A 21,191-nucleotide genomic window follows, 5' to 3' on the forward strand; every position below is an offset into this window, starting at 1 on the left:
TCCCTGTGCTGTTATACTGTCTTAAGTCGAGCTCCACGTTTTATTTTTCAGGCTGATCTCCTAAATCCGATTTTAAACGGGCTGATTTGTTTGGCTGGCTTAGAAAACAAATCCAGCCCCTCACACACTGCCTACGTTTTGAGGCTGATCCGCTGCAACAGAATGCACAGCGCGCACTTCCAAGCAAGCAAGGAAGGGAGGGAAGGAGATGGAAGAAGCTGCGACGGAAACTTCGCTTCTGACAACCCCGTTAACCTTTCCAGCGGAGGCTGGAAAGCCAGGGCCGCGCCGCTGGTGAAAAAATTCCTACCGTTTGCCGCCGATGCACAACCAACCTGCTTTGTTGAATATTATTCCTAAGCTCTGCTCGCTCGACGTTTTGCTTTCGCGTGGTTTTTTTTTTTAAATTTTTTTTTTATTTTATTTTATTTTTTTTTTAAAAAAAGCCTACATCCGAAGCTGTTTTCCTTGGCTGAACTTTGCCCGTGCAATGGTCGTCTTCACATCCCGTTCAACAAACTGGCGGACGCCTTAAACAAAAAAAAAAAAAAAAAGCAAACAAGACAAAAGCAACTTTCCTTCCCTTTTTTCTCCAGCTCTGCAGGCTGGCAGCGGAAAGCGAAAGAGGCAGAGAGACCGGGGGGGGGGGCGGGCGGGGGCGGGAAAGCGCCGCAATTATTTCTCATCACCGTTTATTGTCACCCTCGGCGAACTCGCTTTCCATCTTTGGTTTCCGGATTCGGGCGACCTTGGGGGTGGGGGGGCCCCGCTGCGAAGCAATCCCGCCCGGGCTCCGATTCCTCTCCCCCCACCCCCCTTCGCTCCGGTCACTGTCTGTCTGCTCCCGTCGAGTTCTCGCTCCGCTCCGCTTATCTCAACGGGACAAGCAGCTGCATGGCGAACGGGGCAGACCGGACAGGCGCGCGTTGTTTTCCTAAGGCTATCAGGGCAGCAGATCAAGAAGCAGCCTGGATCCTGGCCCCGCCGCTCGGAAGAAGCAAGCAGGATGCCGGCGGCGAAGATTCTGCTGCTGGACGGTTTTGCTAATTAAAAGGAGGGGGGGGGAGAGAGAGGGAGAAAGGAGGCGGACCGGCGCGGGGGGGGGGGTTTAGGGAAACTCAGCATTTTTAAAAAAAAAACCACGGGGAAGCCTTTGCACTTTTCCTTCCTCTCTCCTTGGCTGACGCGTGGCCATCACTGCAGGGCTGCCGTGCTCCTGATCGTCCTTCCCCCCCCCCGGGCCCCCCCACTCCACTCCACTCCACTCCACTCCGGGCTACTCCTTTTTTTTTTTTTCTTTCCTCCCTTCGGCAATTTGCTGATGTGCAAGCCGACTCTAGCTCCCAACCTCGGCAACAGCGGAAAGCTCGGCGAGAGGCGAGCGGGAGAAAGGATTCGTCCGACGGACTTGGCTCGGTCGCCCATCCCTTGGGCAGAAAAGATCCCGGCAACCTGGTGGTGCCGCCGCCGCCGCTGCTTCTGCTCACCCCGGCGGCGGCTGCGGCGGGAAGGCAGAAAAGTTTGCTTGGCCTTTGCCAGAGGTTGAGGAGGGGAAGCCGGGCGCTGCGAGAGAGGGCAGGCGGGCGACTCAGCGCCTCTCCGCTTTGCAACTTCCCTCCTCGCCCGCCCAGAAGAGAAGAAGCGCAGGGGGGGGGGTCGGACCCCCTTCGCCCTCCACGCGCGCAAACACACACACACACACACACACACGCTCCCGCCCACGCGCACGGCGCGGCAGCCTCCCGATTCCTTTGCATGGGGGGAAGCCCCAGCTCCGGGTCCGATTCCCCCTGGAGGAGAGAGAAAACCTGCCGGCGCGGACGAGACCTTGGCTGCCGGTTCTGCCCCACTTGCGCCGCTTCCACCCCCACCCCTCCGCCACACGTCGACTCCGCCGCTCCCGGCACCCGGCGCCTCGCCTCCCTCCTTCTCTCTCTCTCTCTCTGTCTCTCTGTCTCCCATCCCTTTGCTGAGAGGAGCGTGAACATGTTTTGCTGGAGGATGGCTCTGTGGCTGGCTGGGGTGACCCTCTGGAACAAACTCTCCCGTTGCTCCGGCTTGGATTTCGACTACGTTTACGATTTCAGCCAGGAGGATCAAGCTGAAGCCATAGATTACAAAGATCCTTGCAAAGCCGGTAAGTGCCTGCCCGGCCGTGATTAACCTTCCTCGTGTTACGAGTCGCCCTGCGCGGCTTCCCCCCCTCCCACTCCCACCCCCCGGCCTTTGCCCGGGAGCTTTCCCCGTTCAGAGGGATTTTCTCTCCTCCTCTCCCTCCTCCCCCCCCCCAAGAGGGTAGGTGTTGGGGCTGAAGTGGGGCGGAAGGACGGGACGGAGAGGAGGGAGGAAGCTCACCTGTTTCCTCCGCTTCGGAGCGAAGTGAGCGATTCCCGGGGCTTTTTTTGCAAAAGAAAAACGGTGCCGGGACTCAACACATGTCATACAAACCCGCCTTGCCTGCCCTACAAGGTTCCATCCAAAAAAGGTTCTGGAACGCCGTTCTGAGCGTTCTGTGAGAAAAAAAGCCCTGGCGATTCCTCACCTGGAAGAAACCGGGATGGGCGCTGACTTGGGTTCCGCGGCTTGAGTGGCACCGGGAGCCGTTGGGGGCAGATCTCCCAAGAACCTGTTGTTTCGGGATTCGCCGCCGAAACTAGCCGGCTCTTCTTCTCCTCCTCCTCCCCACGCATCCTCCTCCACCCTTGGCGCTTGGCAGCCGGGTTGCTGTCCAAAGCCTGTGGAGCAAAGAAAGTCCGCGTGGGGGGGGGGAGAAAGGGGAAAAATTAGCCCCCGGGTTCCCTTGCCGCGGGCGATTTTTGGAAATGGCATTTGGTGGGGGGGCGGTCTCTTCTCCATCTCTGGCGTATACAATACACGCCGCTTCTCCGCGTTGCTGCGCGAAGGAGGGTGGAGGAGTCGAAAAGGGAAAAAAAACTGGTGCCTGTCCTGAGTTTTAATTCTGGGATGGAAGGGGCAAAGGGATCGATTTCAGCTGGAAAGCTGTTCTTCTGCCTCGCGTCCCTTGAATCACGTAAACGAAGAACGGCTTTAATTAGGTAAAGACCCAAGGGCGAGGCAGCGCAGAAGCCCGAAGAGAGCTGTTTATTTATTATTTATTAATAATAGCAATTAGTGCAGGTTCGCATCCCACCAGGCTCAAGGTTGACTCAGCCTTCCATCCTTCCGAGGTAGGTAAAATGAGGACCCAGATTGTTGGGGGCAATTAAGCTGACTTTGTAATAATGCTGCTTGGGGGGTGTGTGTGAAAGCCCTAATAAGCAGGCATATACATAGAATGTAGGCTACTGCTAAGCTTGTAAGCCGCCCTGAGTCTTCGGAGAAGGGCGGGATATAAATGGAATTAAAATAAAATAAATAAAAAATTTGTTACACAGCCATAAATTGGGACTGGGTTGTACCTGAGGCTAAGCTTTGGAGAAAAGTCTGTATGTACCTTAATTGTGTATGATGGAAGTGCCGCTCGAGCTTTGTTTCAAGACCACAAAGGATCAGTTGGACTGAAGAACTTGTGGACAATGACAGTCCTGTTGGCTATTTTAGCAGTAAGAGGTGCACTCCGGACAGTGTGCGCTGAATGTAGCAAGTTTATTCCTTGGGCAGGGTATGCTTATGGGCAGGATTTGATGATGACACAGGAAAAAAAAATCTCTCGGCATTCTTACAGATTTAAGCAACAATGCATATAAGCAATGGTAGGTTGTGAATATTGTTCTGTTATCCCCACAACTGGGTACACAATAATATCGTGCTGGGTCACCAACCTGGGTCACCAATCGGGATCACCACCAATACCATCAATTTCATCTGGAAAAAAACACACAAATCTGCAATCTAAACCTTGGAATGAGGAAATGGATAGGCGCTCTTATCACAGCCAACCAATTTAAACCAGCAGGTGTTACACTTGGTAGGAAATGTAGTTATGGTAGCTCTTGGGAAGCTGTCCTTCACCCACCACAGTGGATGTTGTGGAAACTGATAGAACTGCAACCTAACCCAACAGTTCTTAAGGACTTCAGGCTGGGGAAGATTTAGAAGATGCCTCAAGAGAAGGAACAACACCAGTCTTAGTTATTCAGATCAGTGCTGATGGATATGGGAGCACCTGCTCTTTAGATAAGGCCTTGACTTGAATGAGAATTCTGTTTTGTTTTGTTTTAATTTAGGAAACCCCCCCTTTTTTTTTAGCTTTCAGCTGCTACAAAAGACAGGTTTTCAGATTTTCAGAGTTCAAAGGAGAGGCTAGAGTGCCATTTCAGGTACATTGTAATTCCTCTTAAAAAGAAAAAAAAACTCTTCTGAGAGAAGAGAATATATTCATGCTGTTTGCTTGTAGAGATATTCAACTAGGTAATCTTATCATTGTTGATAATGTTACCTAGTCTGATTATATATATATGCTAGTTAATAGGAAACTACATTACATAGGGACACTGTGGCTCAGTGGGTTAGGACGCTGAGCTTGTCGATCAGAAGGTCGGCAGTTTGGCGGGTCGAATCCTGAGCGCCGCCAACCTAGCAGTTCGAAAGCACATAAAAATGCAAGTAGAAAAATAGGGACCACTACGGTGGGAAGGTAACAGCGTTCCGTGCGCCTTTGGCGTCTAGTCATGCCGGCCACATGACCACGGAGACGTTCTCGGACAAGCGCTGGCTCTTCGGCTTTGAAACAGAGATGAGCACCGGCCCCTAGAGTCGGAAACGAATATATATATGTGTATATATATATATATATATATATATATAGAAAGAGAGGGAGAGAGAGAGAGAGAGAGAGAGAGAGATGGAAGCAAGTGAATCTTGGAAAAAGTATCCAGGAACAATCCACCCTCTTATTAATTGATAGCTGCTACCTCACATTGAACAACAGTTTTTGTATGTATTTGCCCATGTTTGTTTTCCTTATTATATAAAAGTTGCCCAAGAAACATTTTCTTAGTCCAATCCTATCTATGTTTATTCCAAAGACTTTGGAATAAAGACTTATTCTGTTGAGTTCTGTTAGGCTTATTCACAGGAAAATATACTGTACATAGAATATCAATTTTGAACTCAGGATCTACTGAGTGATAAATCTAAAATAAAATTCAATTATGGTTTATTTATTGCAAGTGTAACTAGAATAATTGAGGGGAAGAGTTAGTTAATTATAGATCTTATTATGATTGCTTACACAGTCAGCCAAATATTTAGACTGGATTTGGCATTTTTGTCCACTTGTCAAATCCTTCTCAAGAACCTGGAATAGGTAAATGTTGTTGTTTAGTACAGTAATATGAAGGTATTATTTGCAGGATGTAAACTGTTCCAAATAAAGCTTGGAACTGACTGACTGTGATTTTGTTAGTGCTAATGGTACTCAGGTAGTGGTCCAGTTATTTTGAGATTGCACCCAAACAGCCTATTACTAAGAGTACTAGTTTTGCTTTAGTATATGTACTATTCCAGGCTATTTTGTCTTTCCTGTCAACAATTTTTAAGTCTGGGGTGTTGTTATGGCAGTTGCTGGTCTGTTTGAATTCTAAAGTCACAGAGCACTTTAGCTTCTTTATTTTCTATTATGTTGTCCCTTTTGTGGTCCCACAATCTCTTGCTTGAAGGTAAATGGTATTTCTTGCAGATTTTCCAATGTGCAAGTGTTGCTATTTGGTCATGTCATTGTTTGTAATCAGTCTGTGTGATCTTTTTGCAGTAGTTTACTGGGTTGGCCCACTGTTTCTTCAGCTTTTTTGCAGAGATGGCATTTGCTGTCTGTTGCTGTCTTCTCAATTCTGGCTGTTTATACTTTTGTTCTTAATGCTTGGAATTAGATCCTCCTTTACTTCCTTCAACTTTCCTGCTCTTAGCCATTGACAGGTCTTGTTATCTGCTTTTGTCTGCTAGTTTTTTTTTAATGTACTGGCCAGGTAATACCTTGCCTTGCAATGTCTTTTTTCTATTCTTCATTTGGCCTTTCTTGTAGACCAGTTTGGTCTCCTTAGTATTCAGTAAGCCTTCATAAGCCTTTTGTATACTAGCTTTATTGCATCTTCTTCAATATCCTTCAGATATTTTGTCAATGCCCTATTTTCTTTTTACAAGTACATTGTTTGATGGACTTGCAAAATTCCATGTCCACCTTGATAAATAGAATCTCTCAACATCTCTTTTCTTTCATCTGTTCTAGTTTGCTTACATCTGACCGTAGCATGTTGATCTTATTTTCCAACCTAATCTTCCACTTTGGTGATGAACTTTTGGTGTGTGTTTTTTGGTTGTTGTTCTCCATCCAAGATCTTCAGTTATAACTGCAGCAATGCTGTACATCTGTTGATTTGTTTTTGCAGTGATTTGATGCTTATGTTCACTACTACAGTATTAGCATCTTTTAATACTTGTGCTAGCTGTTTTTTTCTCTTTTGTAGAAAGCTTCAATGTAGGCAATGTTATTCTGTTGCTTTTGTGGTGTTCTAGATCAGGGGTCCCCAACCCCCGGTCTGTGGACCAGCACCAGGCCACAGCATGCCAGCAACCAGGCTGCACAAACAAGTGAAGCCCCATCTGCAGGATGTAGGCAGTACGCATTGCTCTGGTCCGCAGAAAAACCTTTCTCCATAGCACCGGTCCCTGGTGCCCAAAAGGTTGGGGACCTCTGTTCTAGATGTTCAGTTATTCTTTGTTTCAGCTTCTCTTTTTTCAGACAGAGAACTTTGTTCTTTTTGAGGAGAAAACAGAGGAAGAGTGTTGGATTTGCTGATAAAAAATGGTTCAATAGCATCCTGGCTTCCTCTATTGCCAATGCCCCCAGTTTACCTTTAGAGTCTGAGCTTCTACTGGCAAGGCTTCAATTGCCTTAGATAGATCTTTGCAGTTCTTCCAGTTCTTCTCCTGTGAATACTTCTATTTTATATTATAAATCAGTTTTGTTCTATTATCCTCTGTTTTGTTATTTTTGATTTTGGATGGTGTTCTTTCTAGATTTCAGGCATTCTTTTCAGATATCCTCTTCTCATTGAGCTTGATTTGTAATAGAGGTAAAGGTAAAGGTTAGTCGTTTCCGACTCTAGGGGCCGGTGCTCATCTCTGTTTCAAAGCTGAAGAGCCAGTACTTGTCCGAGGATGTCTCTGTGGTCATGTGGCCAGCATGACTAGACGCCAAAGGCTCACAGAACACTGTTACCTTCCCACCGTAGTGGTCTCTATTTTTCTACTTGCATTTTTCCGAACTGCTAGGTTGGCAGAAGCTGTGACGAGTAACAGTCACTCACTCTGTTATGCGGCACTCGGGATTCGACCTGCCAAACTGCCGACCTTCTGATCAACAAGCTCAGCATCCTAACCCACTGAGCCACTGCATCCCTTATTGATTTGTAATAGCAAGTCATTATTTCTTTGTTCTCAATCTGTATATTTGTGAAAGGTAAGCAATTTTTCTTCAAGCAATCCTGCAGCTGCTGGCCCTGGTTGTTTTGTAATCCTTTTGTCACCAGATGTCCAGAAACTCCAACACCTAGCACTTAGTCTTTGATGGTCTGGGCGATGACTAATCCGGTATAAGTTTCTCTAAGTTACCATATTTTTTATGGGACAGATACTCTTTGTCTGGCTCCTCTGATGAGGCCTCTCCAGTATGGTTGAATCTCTGCCATACAAGTCCCATAACCACTTCACTGGGGCTCTGTTATTATTATGGTTGGTCACACAGTCAGACTGCTTCTGCATTTTTATTTACCTATCACATCCTTCCCAAGGACTTGAGATAGGAAAATGTTGTTTGATAATGTTAAAAGTATTATCATAGAATATAAGCTGTTCAAAGTATAAAGCTGCCTTTTGCAATTGACTGATGGTTATTTTGTCTATAACTTTGGTGTTCAAGTGGTGCTCCAGATGTTTTGGGATTTCACCAAAGGCACCTATTACGATTGGTAATACTTTTGCTTTCTTTTGCCACAACCATTCTCATTTTTATTTTAAGTCTTTATATTTTGTTATCTTCTCTTAAATTCTGCCGTCTCCAAGTACTGCAGTATCCATTCTCCAGACATCTTTTATCTTTCTTATCAACAATTGTTAAGTCTGGGGTGTTCTGTGGCAGGTGTTTTTCCTAAAGTCCAGAGCCCTTTAGCTTCTTCATTTTGTGTTACTTTGCGTTTTTATGTTTCACCAGTTCTTGCTTGCAGGCAACTGATATGTCTTGCTGATGTTCCAAACACCATTGCTGCCACTTTTGTTATGCTGTTTTTTATAACCAGTTTGTGCTGTCTTCTTAAAGCAGCTAACAAGGTGGTCCACACTGCTACATTCATGGCTGTTAATTATAATTAAGTGTTAATTTTTCATGACTGCCTGGACTAGTCTCTGTAGTTTTTTGGCAAGATTTTCAAAAAGCGTTGGCTATTGCCTTCTTCCTGGGAATTAGGAAAGTGACTGGTTCAAGGTCATTCCATTGGCTTTGGGTCTAAGGTGGGGCAAAGGCGGTTTCTAGCCTTTAGTTAATTGCTGCACCAAACTGGCTTTATGCAAATGACATTAGAAATGAAAAAGGATTAAATTCTGGCTTTCCTCTATGGAGAAGCTATAGTGGGAGGTGAACTAATTCCTTCAAATGAGTATTTCTTATTAGAAGCAGAAAGCAAGGACTCAGATGCTTCTATGAAGCAGTCAATCTGGAGAGAAGGCTTCCAGAGGAATTGCTAGCATCTTTCTTTTGAAAAACCAAAACCTGGCCAACTTCCCTTGCAGCAAGAATATCTTTGATGATCTTCACTTAATAAATCAATTTATGGAACGTGGGGAGAAAATTAGATGACTCGTTTTAAAAGTAGATAATATTTGGAGGTGCAATAAAATCAGTACACAACTTGCCTTCTCTTCTGTGAATAGTGTTTTATAGTATTAATTTATATACAGTATTTGATTATATGAAGTGTATCTGGTTACTAGCTATTTAAATGCCCATGCCCACCTACTGTAATATTTTTCCATAACCTTTACATTGACTTTTGTTAGCAATTGGTTAATATATCAAAAAGGGAGATCACTGTTTTTCCAGACCTTAGTGAAACATCTGTTGATTGCAGGACATATGTTTTAGATTTATATGCTCTTTAAGTGACTTAAGTAAATTAATGCAGGATCCATTTCATCCTGCTCAGTGGCTTTTCTGGCACCAGGAATGGGGTCATGGTTTATTACATTTAAATGGCATACCTTTGTATGTACCATATTATTTTGAAAGAGCTGTTACATGCAATCTGGACTCATGTGGACAGTTGGAATTTCAAACAAGTGCTTAAATTTTGCTATTACCGGTACTTAATTTACATTATTTCTCTTTTCCTTGAGATGTAGTTCAGCCAAAGTTAGTGTTCATGTTGGCCACAATCTTCTAATTACTTATTCTTTAGCAACAAATGGGATTAAGTGGTTTGTGGTCTAAATTGTGATGGGTGTACTCCAAACTCAGTGGTTTGAGGCCTGGCCCTGGTAGATGTTTTTGGTTGCTTCTAGTCATTTTTATTTACGTATTTGACAGTGCAAAATATGCTTTATTATTAACATTTTTTAAATTATGCGTGTGTGTGCATTTATACATGTGTGTACATATAAATACATAATGAGTGTGTGTGTGTGTACATGTATGCCATCTACAATTTAAATTGCAAATATTCTTTACTTGATTGGAAACAAAATAAATCATGTTTCAGTTATAAATTGTTCTACATGTTTTAAATATCACAGTCCTTTTGACCATCTTTCAAGCTTCTGAACAGTCTTTAACAAGACTACTTAAGTACCAGAGCTCAGCTCTTCCCAATTAGTTCTTTGTGCTGCAGTTTGGCAGTTTGTCACCATTTACTTAGTCAGACACAATTTTCATTGCTACCAGTACAATTTATTTTCAAATAAATATGCTTAGATCTGTAACCCAGTAAGGTAATTGCATAAAGCTGTATTCAGGGGTAAATTACATTATATTCAGTTGCATTTATTCCCAGGTAAAGATGTCTGTGGTTGCAGCTAATTGGAGTTCTTATTTACACTTAAATGGTAGCAAATCCCTTTAACTGTAGTAGGGCTAATCTTGTCTGTACTATTTTATAGTTTGTATTAAATGTGAGTACTGATTTCTATTTTAAACCTTTCCTTTAATGGTCAACATGCACTGAGTTATTCATTCATAAGGTAAGAAGCTCTGAATTTTAGATAGTTGAATAAGAATAAATGATAGTGATGTGTTTTATGTTATTTTAAAACATTTTAAAAATATTGTGACACCCTATTTTTTCTAGTATTTTGTACAGAATAAATGGCATATATAAGCAAATGCATATTATTTATATTATAATACCAGTAAATTTTAGGTATTCCCTTGCTTGGAATTTAGGAATTCATGGGCGGCTCTGATAGATTGTGAAACTTTAATGCAATGGGAGTGTACATCTTTTTATTGCAGCTATCACAATTCCTGGCTTCTGGTGGTGTTCTATCCTGCATTCTGGGGATTGCTAATGTGCGTGGGTGGATTTATCCAATTTGCAGGCTGCAACAGTAAATTGCCCTTTCCTCATTTAAAAATTGGTTTGGAATTCCCCAAACTCCACCTCTTGCCCTACCTGAGCCTTGGTTATTTTATGTAAGAATAAATACTGTACTATAAACCAGCTAATTAGTTGAATGGTGAGACCTCTTTTAAGGAATCAGGGCATTGGAACAGATGTGTACCAGGGTTATTTCCTATGTATTGTGAATAAATCTTAATTATTTTTCCATGCAATTGAAGGATACTATTTGATAGCTAGAAATTCAGAAGTACTAATGGAAGATACATAAGTTGTGGCTGAGAAAATGAAAAGGTCTTCCTGTGGTAGTAGAACATTCCTAGGTAACCAGAAGCCTAGGTATTATCTAATCCAGGTAGATGGTGAGATTCAAGTGTTACAGAGTCTGAGTGTAGATTCTAGACAAAATTTGCCAGAGAAATAACAAAAAAGCCTTCCCAATCTTAAATGCCTCTTCTTCTATCTCTGTTGCAACTATAGCAACTATCAAATGTGAAAATGCACACTAGCAAACTTAACTTTGGTATTTTTAGCTTCATTTTACTGTGTACAAAATCTTTCACTCTTTGAAAGAAAAGTTATCTTTCATTTGTATTTCATTTCATCTCTAGATCCCAGCTTTTTGATTCCTCTTTTTTACACTATTACAAATTTTCTGGCTAGTTGCTCTTTTAAATTGAATATGCACAATCAAGTTGATTAATAGTGATCATGAATCACCTTATCCACAATGAACTGTCCCTTTTGAGGCCTTCCAATAGTGCAGGGGTGTCAAACTCAATTTCATTGAGGGCCGCATCAGCATTGCGGTTGCCCTCAAGGGGCCAGGTGGGCGTGGCCTACTGGGTGGGCGTGGCTAGAGTACGTATGGTCTACTGGGTGGGCGTGGCCAGCTCTACATCGTTCGCATCAAGGGTGCCTATGGGTGCCTGGGCAGGAGTGGGACAGATCTGAGGGTCTCTGGGCCAGGGCCAAGGCAGTGGGGGCCGTTCCCTCACTGTTTCCAGGATGGCTTCGGGGGCCACATGAAACCACTTTGCGGGCCAGATCTGGCCCCCGGGCCTTGTGTTTAACATGTCTGCAATAGTGCATCCATTACCCCTCTAATGGAATCATTCACTTTGCTGCTAGTGGTCTTCATCTTCTCTTTCCATCTAACTCCCCCCAAGTTGTAGACTTTTCAAGAAAGGTAGGTGTTTGTCCGTAATATGATAACTTGATACTGGTCATTTGTGTCTCAAGTGATAACAATGAATTGCTTTGTTTGATGATCCAGTTGTTTGTTTTCTTGGCTGTCTGTGGTATTTTCATAAGTCTTTTCCAATATCAAAATTCAAAAGTGTCAATGCTGTACGCTTCTTCTTTAAGGTCAGGTCTTCATTTTCACAAAGTCATTGGGAAAACCATTGCCTCTGTAGCGTTAGCCCCTCAGAGGCCGCCAAAGCCCAGGCCCTCCCAGCCTTGCTCCCCTCCGTCGCGCTCTGCAGCTGCGCTCTCAAGGTGAAGTGCCTTTTCTAGCAGAAGCTCATGCGAAGTGAGGAGGTGGCAGACTCTCGTCGTCAAAGTGGGGGTGTCAAGTTTCCAACGTATGGGCTTTTCAAGTGACTCTGAGGCATTGTTTACCTTTAAGAGCCTTGGTGGAGCAGTGGGCTAATGCCTCCTTAAGTAACACCAGCTGCCTGCAATTAGTGCAGGTTCGCATCCCACCAGGCTCAAGGTTGACTCAGCCTTCCATCCTTCCGAGGTAGGTAAAGTGAGGACCCAGATTGTTGGGGGCAATTAAGCTGACTTTGTAATAATGCCGCTTGGGGGGGCGGGCGAAAGCCCTAATAAGCAGGCATATACATAGAATGAAGGCTACTGCTAAGTTTGTAAGCCACTCTGAGTCTTCGGAGAAGGGCGGGATATAAATGGAATTAAAATAAAAAAAATAAAATAAAAATAAAAAAACCTTAAAAGTCCTTTATTATACACTGGCAAATGCTTGCTCGAAGGAAGCTGGAATCTGAAATTGCCCCTTGCACAATATAATTAAACACAATTCTCCACCTTTCTAATTTTGTCATTAATCATATTCGCCAATTAATTTAAAGAATCAGCTTCCCTTCCTTAGAAGAACTGCCAAAGTCTTATCTTCTTTAGAGAGACAAATGGCCTTCAAAATGCATTCCTACTCTTCCCTCCCACCAATTTTAAACTAAAACAATACACAAGTCTTAAAGCAGTACACAAGTTTAACATATGAAATAGCTACTTCTTCATCTCATGTCAAGCAATAACATTCGATGTTAGCAGCATTGACAGGGGGGGCTTTCAGGAACAAAGATGACCAGCCCCTGGCCTTGATAGTCAATGCATGATGGTTTTTAACAGCTCCAGGCAGTCATAGCAGCAATAGTCAATGATTTCACAGCGGTTTGGAAACAAGTGGGGTGGGCAAAACCCCGGCTCCAGGCAACGATAGGAACATGAACGAAGGTAGTCAGCATTCTGCAGTAACAGCTTGCCCCGCAAGGGCAACTTCCCACAATGTCTATAACATGCACAAGTAACAATAATCAAAGTTCAGATGGCCGTCAGTCTCCAAAGCAGTAACGATCAGACTCTCCTTCTCTTCTGTCGTCGCTCGCAGTCTCAAGTGTCATCAATGTCAAACCCCCTCCCCCTTTCCTTTATTGTTAAAATCTGAATTTAGCAACCCCAGTAACTTTCTCCTCACTCTCTCTTGCCTCCGCTCAGGATATCCCCCCTGTGAAAGAAAGCAGTAAAATTCCACCTTCTCACTCTCTCACTCTCTCCTTCCCCCTCCTTCACAGAAAGGGATCAGCTAAAACCTCAAATGCCTCTTCAACTTCATCTGGTCTCTCTCCGACAACAGCAACCCCCCCACCCCCTTTCTTTCCTCCTTTTTCTTTCCTTCTGGCTGATCCACACCCATCCACGCTCACCATGCCCAAAACCGGCAGCCGCTGTCTGAGCTTTCATCTTCCCCGGGCAGGCTCCTGCAAAGCCTTTCAGCCAGCCCTGCTACACCTCCATAGTCATTGTGTTATTGTACAAACCATTACTACTTCTTCTCTTATGTGTCATATTTCTGTAGGCATTCCACTAGTTCTTGCAACTTTTTGACTTGATAATGGTTAAAGAGCTGATTGAAGTTCATCTTCTTAAATATTTTCTTATGTTTTTGGAGACATCTTTATGATGGTTATAGATGTCATTGTGACAAAACTTTGGTCTCTTTTAACAGCTCTCTGAAATCATTTGTTAAGTACCTTTCTGAGATCTTTCTTGGCTTTGACTTGTCTTCCCTTTATGGATAAATTCATCTTCTGTTCTAGCATCCAGTTAGGTTTCTTCTTTCTTGATCTTTTAGTCTTTTCTCATATCCATCCTTAATATTTTTTTTTTGTTTTCATTTTTTCATTCATTCTTCAAGTTTGCTATCACTGTAGTAATTTCCTGAAAATGGTGGGAATATGCTCAAGATTGTGTAATGGAAACTGATTTGTTTTCTTGTTCCCCTTTAGCTTGACTTGGAACTTGCACGCGAATAATTCATGAAGTACAGGAAATTCTTGACTTACAATCATCTGTTTAAAGACCATTCAAAGAAGCATTGAAAAAAGTGACTTATAACTGGTCCCCACACTGAAGACTGTTGCAGCATCCCCACAATCACATAATAACCATCTATATTCACAACGGTTGTAGTGTCCTGGGGTCATGTAGTCACCATTTGAGACCTTCCCAGCCAGCTTCTGACAAGCAAGATCAATGGGGAAAGCTGGATTTGCTTAACAACTGTAGTGATTTATTTAACAACCATGACAAAAGTAATTGGGTGTAACTCACTCAACAATCACCTTGCTTAGTAACGGAAATCCTGGTCCCAACTGTGGTTGTAAGTTGAGCATTACCCATATAGTATTTTACAGGCAGACCCTAGCCACATCTTTGCTTTTATAACTAAACCCCTCCACTTCCTTGCTCCAATAATATAGTCAATTTGATGTCAGTGTGCTCAGATGTACATTCTGATGTTCATAGCCACCATTGTGTTATTTGAAGAATGTGTTATTAATGAAGAAATAATTGAGTTGATATAAACTGATAATTCATTTTCCTGCTTCATTTCTGTTTCTTGCATCACTTAGTATTTTCAGTTTGGGCATTCCAATCTCCAGTCATAGGTAGCATTTCCTGCTTGTGTGTTCTTTGGATTTTGTATTGAATTTGGCCATAAAACTAACCAACTTTCTCTTTTTCTGCTTCAGTGGTTGGAGCATAAATGGGGGTAACCCTTATATGAAAAGATGTCTCTGAAATCTATTCAATCCTTGACTGCATTGTACCTGAATACAGTCACCGTTATTCTCTTTCTTGACTCTGCAAACAACTCAGTTGGTAAACAGAATGATCTTATGATTGCAAGTGTCCAGTTCCATTTATTTCAATTAACTAATGCTTACAATATCAGTCTGTAGCCAGTTCATTTTATCTTTCTCTGTATTAAGATTTCCCATGGTAATAGTTTTTACATTCCATGTTTCCAGTGCCATTCTGTCTTTGCAGCTTTAGATTTTCTTTTCTTGCATGGCAACATGAGCAACTAGATGTCTTTAAGCTTTAATCTAGGTGAGTCATAAGCATCATTAGTATTTTGAAAGATCCTCCCATCTTAGTAGCATCTTGAGTGTCACCTAACCTGAAGACTCTATATCTGGCACTATGTCATTAGTCACTTTATCTTGTCTTATCTTTGTGGCTTTCTTGATAAAATACAAGAGTGGTTTACTGTTGCCTCCTTTACAGTATGAAATGATTAAAATGATAATCTTTGTTTAGTACCATCCTGTATTGCTGCTGTCCAATGTAGATTCCTCCTTGCTTTAGCTGGTCATTTGGGATGATCTTCATGCCTTGTATGACCTTGATGGAAACGAATGCTCATTGTCATTCTCTTTACTCTTCACTCATCACTCCCCTCACCATTTGAATGAGGCAGCATAGGAAGTCATGGGGAGTATATATTGTACCTTCAAGGCCATTTTGAATCTTGAGTATTTGCCTGGACAAGTTGAAGCACTTTGCCCTTGTTGTTTCCCATTGTTTTTCTCTTGGGGACAAAGAGAGATTGACTCAAAGTCACCCAGTTGGTTTCCATTCCTAAGGTAAGATAAGAACTCTCCATTCCTAATCCAGAAATTTAACAACTAGATCAAATTGTTTATTTTTATAATTTGGAACATGGTTAATGTGGACAACTGGGTTGCTTTGGCTGTCTTGGAGGCTCTACTATACGTTTTCAACTTTGTAAAATTCACAGAGAAAGTGTGAACTTTCCAACTTCCAAATTTAAACAAAAATTAATTGAAGATAAAAGTGCCGGGAGGCAGAAAGGTGAGGCATAATGGTGTCAAATGAAATAATAAATATAAAGAGTTCTGATGGTTTTCTTTAGGTGTAAATTTGTTTTATTGGCTTGCTAGTAGGGCAGCTTTCTTGCGAGAGAGAGTTATTTTGTAGACAACAGTTTATTTCAAGAGAGTATAAGTTGTTAGGCAAAATGTGACAAATTATGTTCTTTATGAAATCCTAAATCTTTTATGTTTAGTTTTGAGATAAATATTTGAGGACTGATTACTGAAATCTATGGAAGTATATTCAGTAAAAGAAAGAATAAAAAGTGATGCGGTTCTGAAGGCCTAACAAGTTGTCCCATAGCTGTATTTTTTCCTGTATTTTGAAGAGGAACGAACAACTCTGATACTTGCACTTCACAGATGATGAAGTGAGTCTAAGAGGGACTTGTCCAAGCCAATCGGTGACAAGTCAAACCCATAAACGCTAGTTGTTGCATTTTGTCTTAGTTCCTATGATGTAAGAATGTGATTTTTCCCCCTTCAATATTTAAAAGCGAGATTGTCAAGAATCAAAGATGCAGAGATCATTTTTGCTCTGAAATAGCTTTGGGCTCTTATATTATTGAGTTATGTGAAAGGTGATGCCTTAGGGGAGGCACTCTTGGTCATTAACCATCTGCTCTGCATACTTAAGATTGTTGAGGTGATATTTGCTTGTCAAGAGAGCCAGAAATGAATAGATAATTAGCCTTTAATTGTTTTTATTGGCAAGACTATCAGATAAAATTTCCAAAGGGATTTATTTCTGAGGATCATGTCTGCTCTCTGAAGCAATTAGCTACATAAATGCTCCTTTTATGCTGTGTGCTTTAAAATAATAGTAACAAATGTTAGGTGAACAATTATAATACTCTGGTTATATATATTCTTTAACCGACAGTGCTCACACCATAATGCACTATGTGGCATCTAACTAATAGTCTCATTTACGTACTTAACATTAAAAGCATCATTTTATTTAAAATAGATGCATATCTACTGGACCAGTTGATACATTCTCCAAACTCCATGGATGCTTTTGAAAATATATATTCTTGCCCTATTTCAGCCAACGTATAGTAGAGCCTCCAAGACAGCCAAAGCAACCCAGTTGTCCACATGCCTATTCTGGCATGGATAAGATATACATTTTACATAATCTTAAATTGCATTTTAATATCACACATTTTGGCTCACTCTCAGGTTCTTGTAAAAATACATATCCTATACATAGAGTTAGAGTTGAACTGTTTGTGCAGTGCCAGAAATTTCTTTAGACTAAAATCTGGCCAAGGTGTGCTATCAGCCATGGTGTTTCCTTATTAATTTCAGTGAGAAGAGAGAAAAGAATGTTACAGATTTGGGTAAAGTATATTATTTTAGTGTTGGGTGAAACTGAAAAAAAGAAGGTGAGCTCAAATGAGCAAACAGCGTGCATCATTCTGTGACTGAACAAGAGTAAACAATATAGCACTTACTAAGTATTTATTTAGGGACGCGGTGGCTCAGTGGGTTAGGACGCTGAGCTTGTCGATCAGAAGGTCGGCAGTTTGGTGGGTCGAATCCCAAGTGCCGCGTAACAGAGTGAGCGCCTGTTACTCATCCCAGCTTCTGCCAACCTAGCAGTTCGAAAGCACGTAAAATGCAAGTAGAAAAATAGGAACCACTATGGTGGGAAGGTAACAGCGTTCCGTGCGCCTTTGGCGTCTAGTCATGCCGGCCACATGACCACGGAGACGTCCTCGGACAAGCGCTGGCTCTTCGGCTTTGAAACGGAGATTAGCACCGGCCCCTAGAGTCGGAAACGACTAGCACGCATGTGTGGGGGAACCTTTACCTTTACCTTAAGTATTTATTTGGGTATTTGTTCATGGAAATTGTTTCCTATTTTCCACTTACAAAAGGAAGAATACCATGTCTTCCTGCAGTTTTAACTATAACAACAATCTTTTGAGGTAAATTAGAGAGCTAGTGATTGGCCCAAAGTCGCCCATGAACTCTTATTTTAAGGGTGTCCTTAGTTCTAGTTCAACTCCTTAAATATTTTGTCATACTAAGCAAGGTAGCCAGTTTTTTAAGTTCCTCCTTGCTGATATTTTCCTGTCCAACAACTGAAGGGAACAAACAATGATAACATACAAGTTAAATCAATGCAGATTAGTACTATGTGGTCTTACATTGGCTTCTGGGAGTTACCTGCTTAACTTTATTTATATGTAATATCCATTTTCTGAAAGTGATTAGAATTATTATTTTGAAAATTATTAAGGGGGATGAGAAAACTGAACGGTAGAAATAGAATTGATTTTCTTTTCATGTTCAGTAATCGTTAGGAGCTCCTTCTCAACAACAAACCAGTCTATATTCTTTCGATTTGATTTGTAATTCTGGTAATTAAGATTGTACATGTAATAAGGGAATAATGCATTGTCAAAAAATGATATGAATTCTTTAAATAAATCTTTTGACAAATACAAAGTTAAGATGGAAAAGGCATTGATTTTGTTTTGAAAATCAGGAAAAAAATGTTAATGAGGTAAACATATGGCTTGTTAAATTACATCTATTTTAATACCAGCATAATATAAACACAGATGAAATAATATTTAAACCGTTATTCCCTCTCAAAATGAATGTAAGGGTATTAATTACAACTCCTTTTATGTGCTTAACATATACCTATGAGTCCATTTGAAGAAAAGTAACAATGCTGTTGAATCCTTTTTGAAATGGTTGTTTTTCATTGGAATCTTTTTTCTCCCCTTTTGGAAATGTTTTTAAGTTTGTTATTCCAGTAGGTGAATATGAGCATCACATTCTGAACGTGGATAAAATATCAGTTGGTCTGTAGGGAAATCTGCAGCTTTTATGTACAAGTATGCACCTGTGAACTGTGACTACTCATTAATTCCTTTTCTTATGCTGTGTCTGGACAGAGATACTGTGTGAATGGACTTTCCTATTAGCTAAAATGTAATCCCAGTTCTAATCTCTTTAATTTGTGTTTAAAACCATGGCTTAAGCTTTTCTTTTTTTTCTTAATTGAAAACTAGCAGTAGCTGAGAAAAGGTGGAGGAAATGCCACCAAGTTTTCATTCTTAAACAGTGCAGGTACCACTCCGTAAAGAGTTTGTGAATTTGCAAAGTTTTACCTATTCTGTTTTAGAAAACTGAGTCTCTCTAAATACATTTGGATTTGACTCTGGAAACACCTGCATACAGAGCATGTCTTCTGTAATTGAGTGCTAATTTTCTCCAAAGTGATACCATCAGCTTCAAAGTTTATATCTGAGGTTCAACTCAGATTTTTCATTTCTTGGAACATATTTTGAAAATAATATTTGCCTGACAATTCTTTGCCTGTAATTATTCTTCACATTCACCATTTACAGTGTTGCCCTATCTAACCTAATAAGTGAAAATTGCTGATTATCAATGGATTTAAGTCAATGTTTCTCAACCTTGTTGACTTTAAGACGTGTGGACGTCAACTCCCAGAATTCCCCATCCAGCATAGCTGGGAGTTGATGTCCACATGTCTTAAAGTCAATAAGGTTGAGAAATACTGGATTAAGTTATAGTTTTCAGTCCATTAATGTTATAAAGTTAGTATGTAGATACAAATCATTCACAGTAATTACTTTCCCCCTTCTATATCCCATTGCCATTTGGAGGTATTATAAAACAGAAATGCACAATTTGAGGTTTTAAGACCTCACATGACCTTGTAATTTCAATTAAAGCAAATATGGTTTTGGCTGTTTTGGAGTAAGGCTTGCAGCATGCAGTTTAAAGGATGTGTGCAACTTTTGCTCTGAAAATGCAGCTTTTGCCCTGAAATAATGTGTTCATAATACATTTTAACTAGAAAGTCGTTTATATTTTTGTATATTTGCACACACAGACATACATATGTATTGCCACGGCACTATCAGTATGACGTTCTTAAATAATGTGCAGTGGATAATGTGCAGAAATTCTTCTTACATAATGTCTGTATATTTCAGTATGTTACACAAGCCAATTATTTCTGGTTTCACGTAGGATAGTTTTAGAACAATTCAGTGGGTGTGAGAACATGATGGTGCTGAACCTTTGAGATGAATTGCCCAAATTCACCATCTGGCAAAAATTGCTTTTCTATGTTTATATAAAGACATGACATATTCTATTATTGTAACCTGCATGCTCATTGTGTAATTTCTCCTTTCTTTTGAATGTATTTGAATATATTTTATTGGTTATTCTTTGAGGTAGTTACATTATGGAACGATGTAAATAGAAGTCAAATATTCTAGAAGAATTTAGTGGTTTGCATATCTGAAAGTGTGACAAGTGAATATTCCATAGTGGCTTTGTCTTGCACAGGTATAAGAAAAAAATACACAATACAACTGCTGATAAAAGTGATTTATACAAGTAAATTCAAATAAATCTATGTGGCTCCTCAAAAGTAATTTGATTATATTTATTGCATGAAATATATATACAGGACCTCCCCCACTCCCCTGAACTAATGGACTTACAAATGTCTTGTACTTCCATACAGGATCAACTGTTTAACTAAAGGCTTACTGAAACAATTCTGACACACAACTCAACTGGCCATAGTTACCAAGAGACTTACAATGAGTTCACACTAATAATGTTTTCCCAATGCTATTAAGCATACAGGAAAAAGATTAGTATATAAATTCTGTGGTAAATACAGCTGTCAGAGAAGTTTGAAAAAAATCTTCACCATCTCATACAATTTTTTATTCTGCATGAGAATACCCAAAATTTGAATGACTATGAACAGTCTTTTCAAATAGTTAGCTCAATGTTTAACTGTTAAAGTGAGTGATAGATTACTGGAAACTGCACTGCCCCTTTAAAAAATTCTTTATAAGTATTCATGCAAAAGAAATGCTTAAGACAGATGGGGTAGGGGAATATACTCATATTAATAAGAAGGGCTTAGCTAAAATAACTATAGATTTATGCTTGTAATTTATTCTAACTCTCTCTGTCTCTATTTCTGTATAACAGTATAACTATATAACCTCCCATCTCACATATATTAAAAAATTAAAATACAACTAAATGTATTGTTAATTAATTTACATAATTGAAAAGCTAAAAAAAATGACAATATAAAAGAGTGCATTCCAAGTAACCATCATATGAATCATCTAGCAGACTTCACTCTATCATGGCATCCCTGGGCCAGTTGACAAAA

General features: G+C 40.8%; 1 protein-coding gene across 1 annotated transcript in view; it reads left to right on the top strand.

Annotated features, from left to right (window-relative positions):
* Positions 1-1,986: 1,986 nt before the first annotated feature.
* Positions 1,987-21,191, top strand: part of TLL1 (tolloid like 1) — a gene marked incomplete at both ends in the record, with an annotated part of 124,363 nt that continues 105,158 nt past the window's right edge. The window contains one exon of the mRNA XM_081333248.1: positions 1,987-2,137. Coding sequence (XP_081189374.1) covers positions 1,987-2,137 — 151 coding nt within the window. The remainder of the gene's footprint in view (positions 2,138-21,191) is intronic.

The sequence above is a fragment of the Vipera berus genome, assembly GCF_964194415.1.
Source record: "Vipera berus genome assembly, chromosome: 7".
Lineage (NCBI taxonomy): Eukaryota > Metazoa > Chordata > Lepidosauria > Squamata > Viperidae > Vipera > Vipera berus.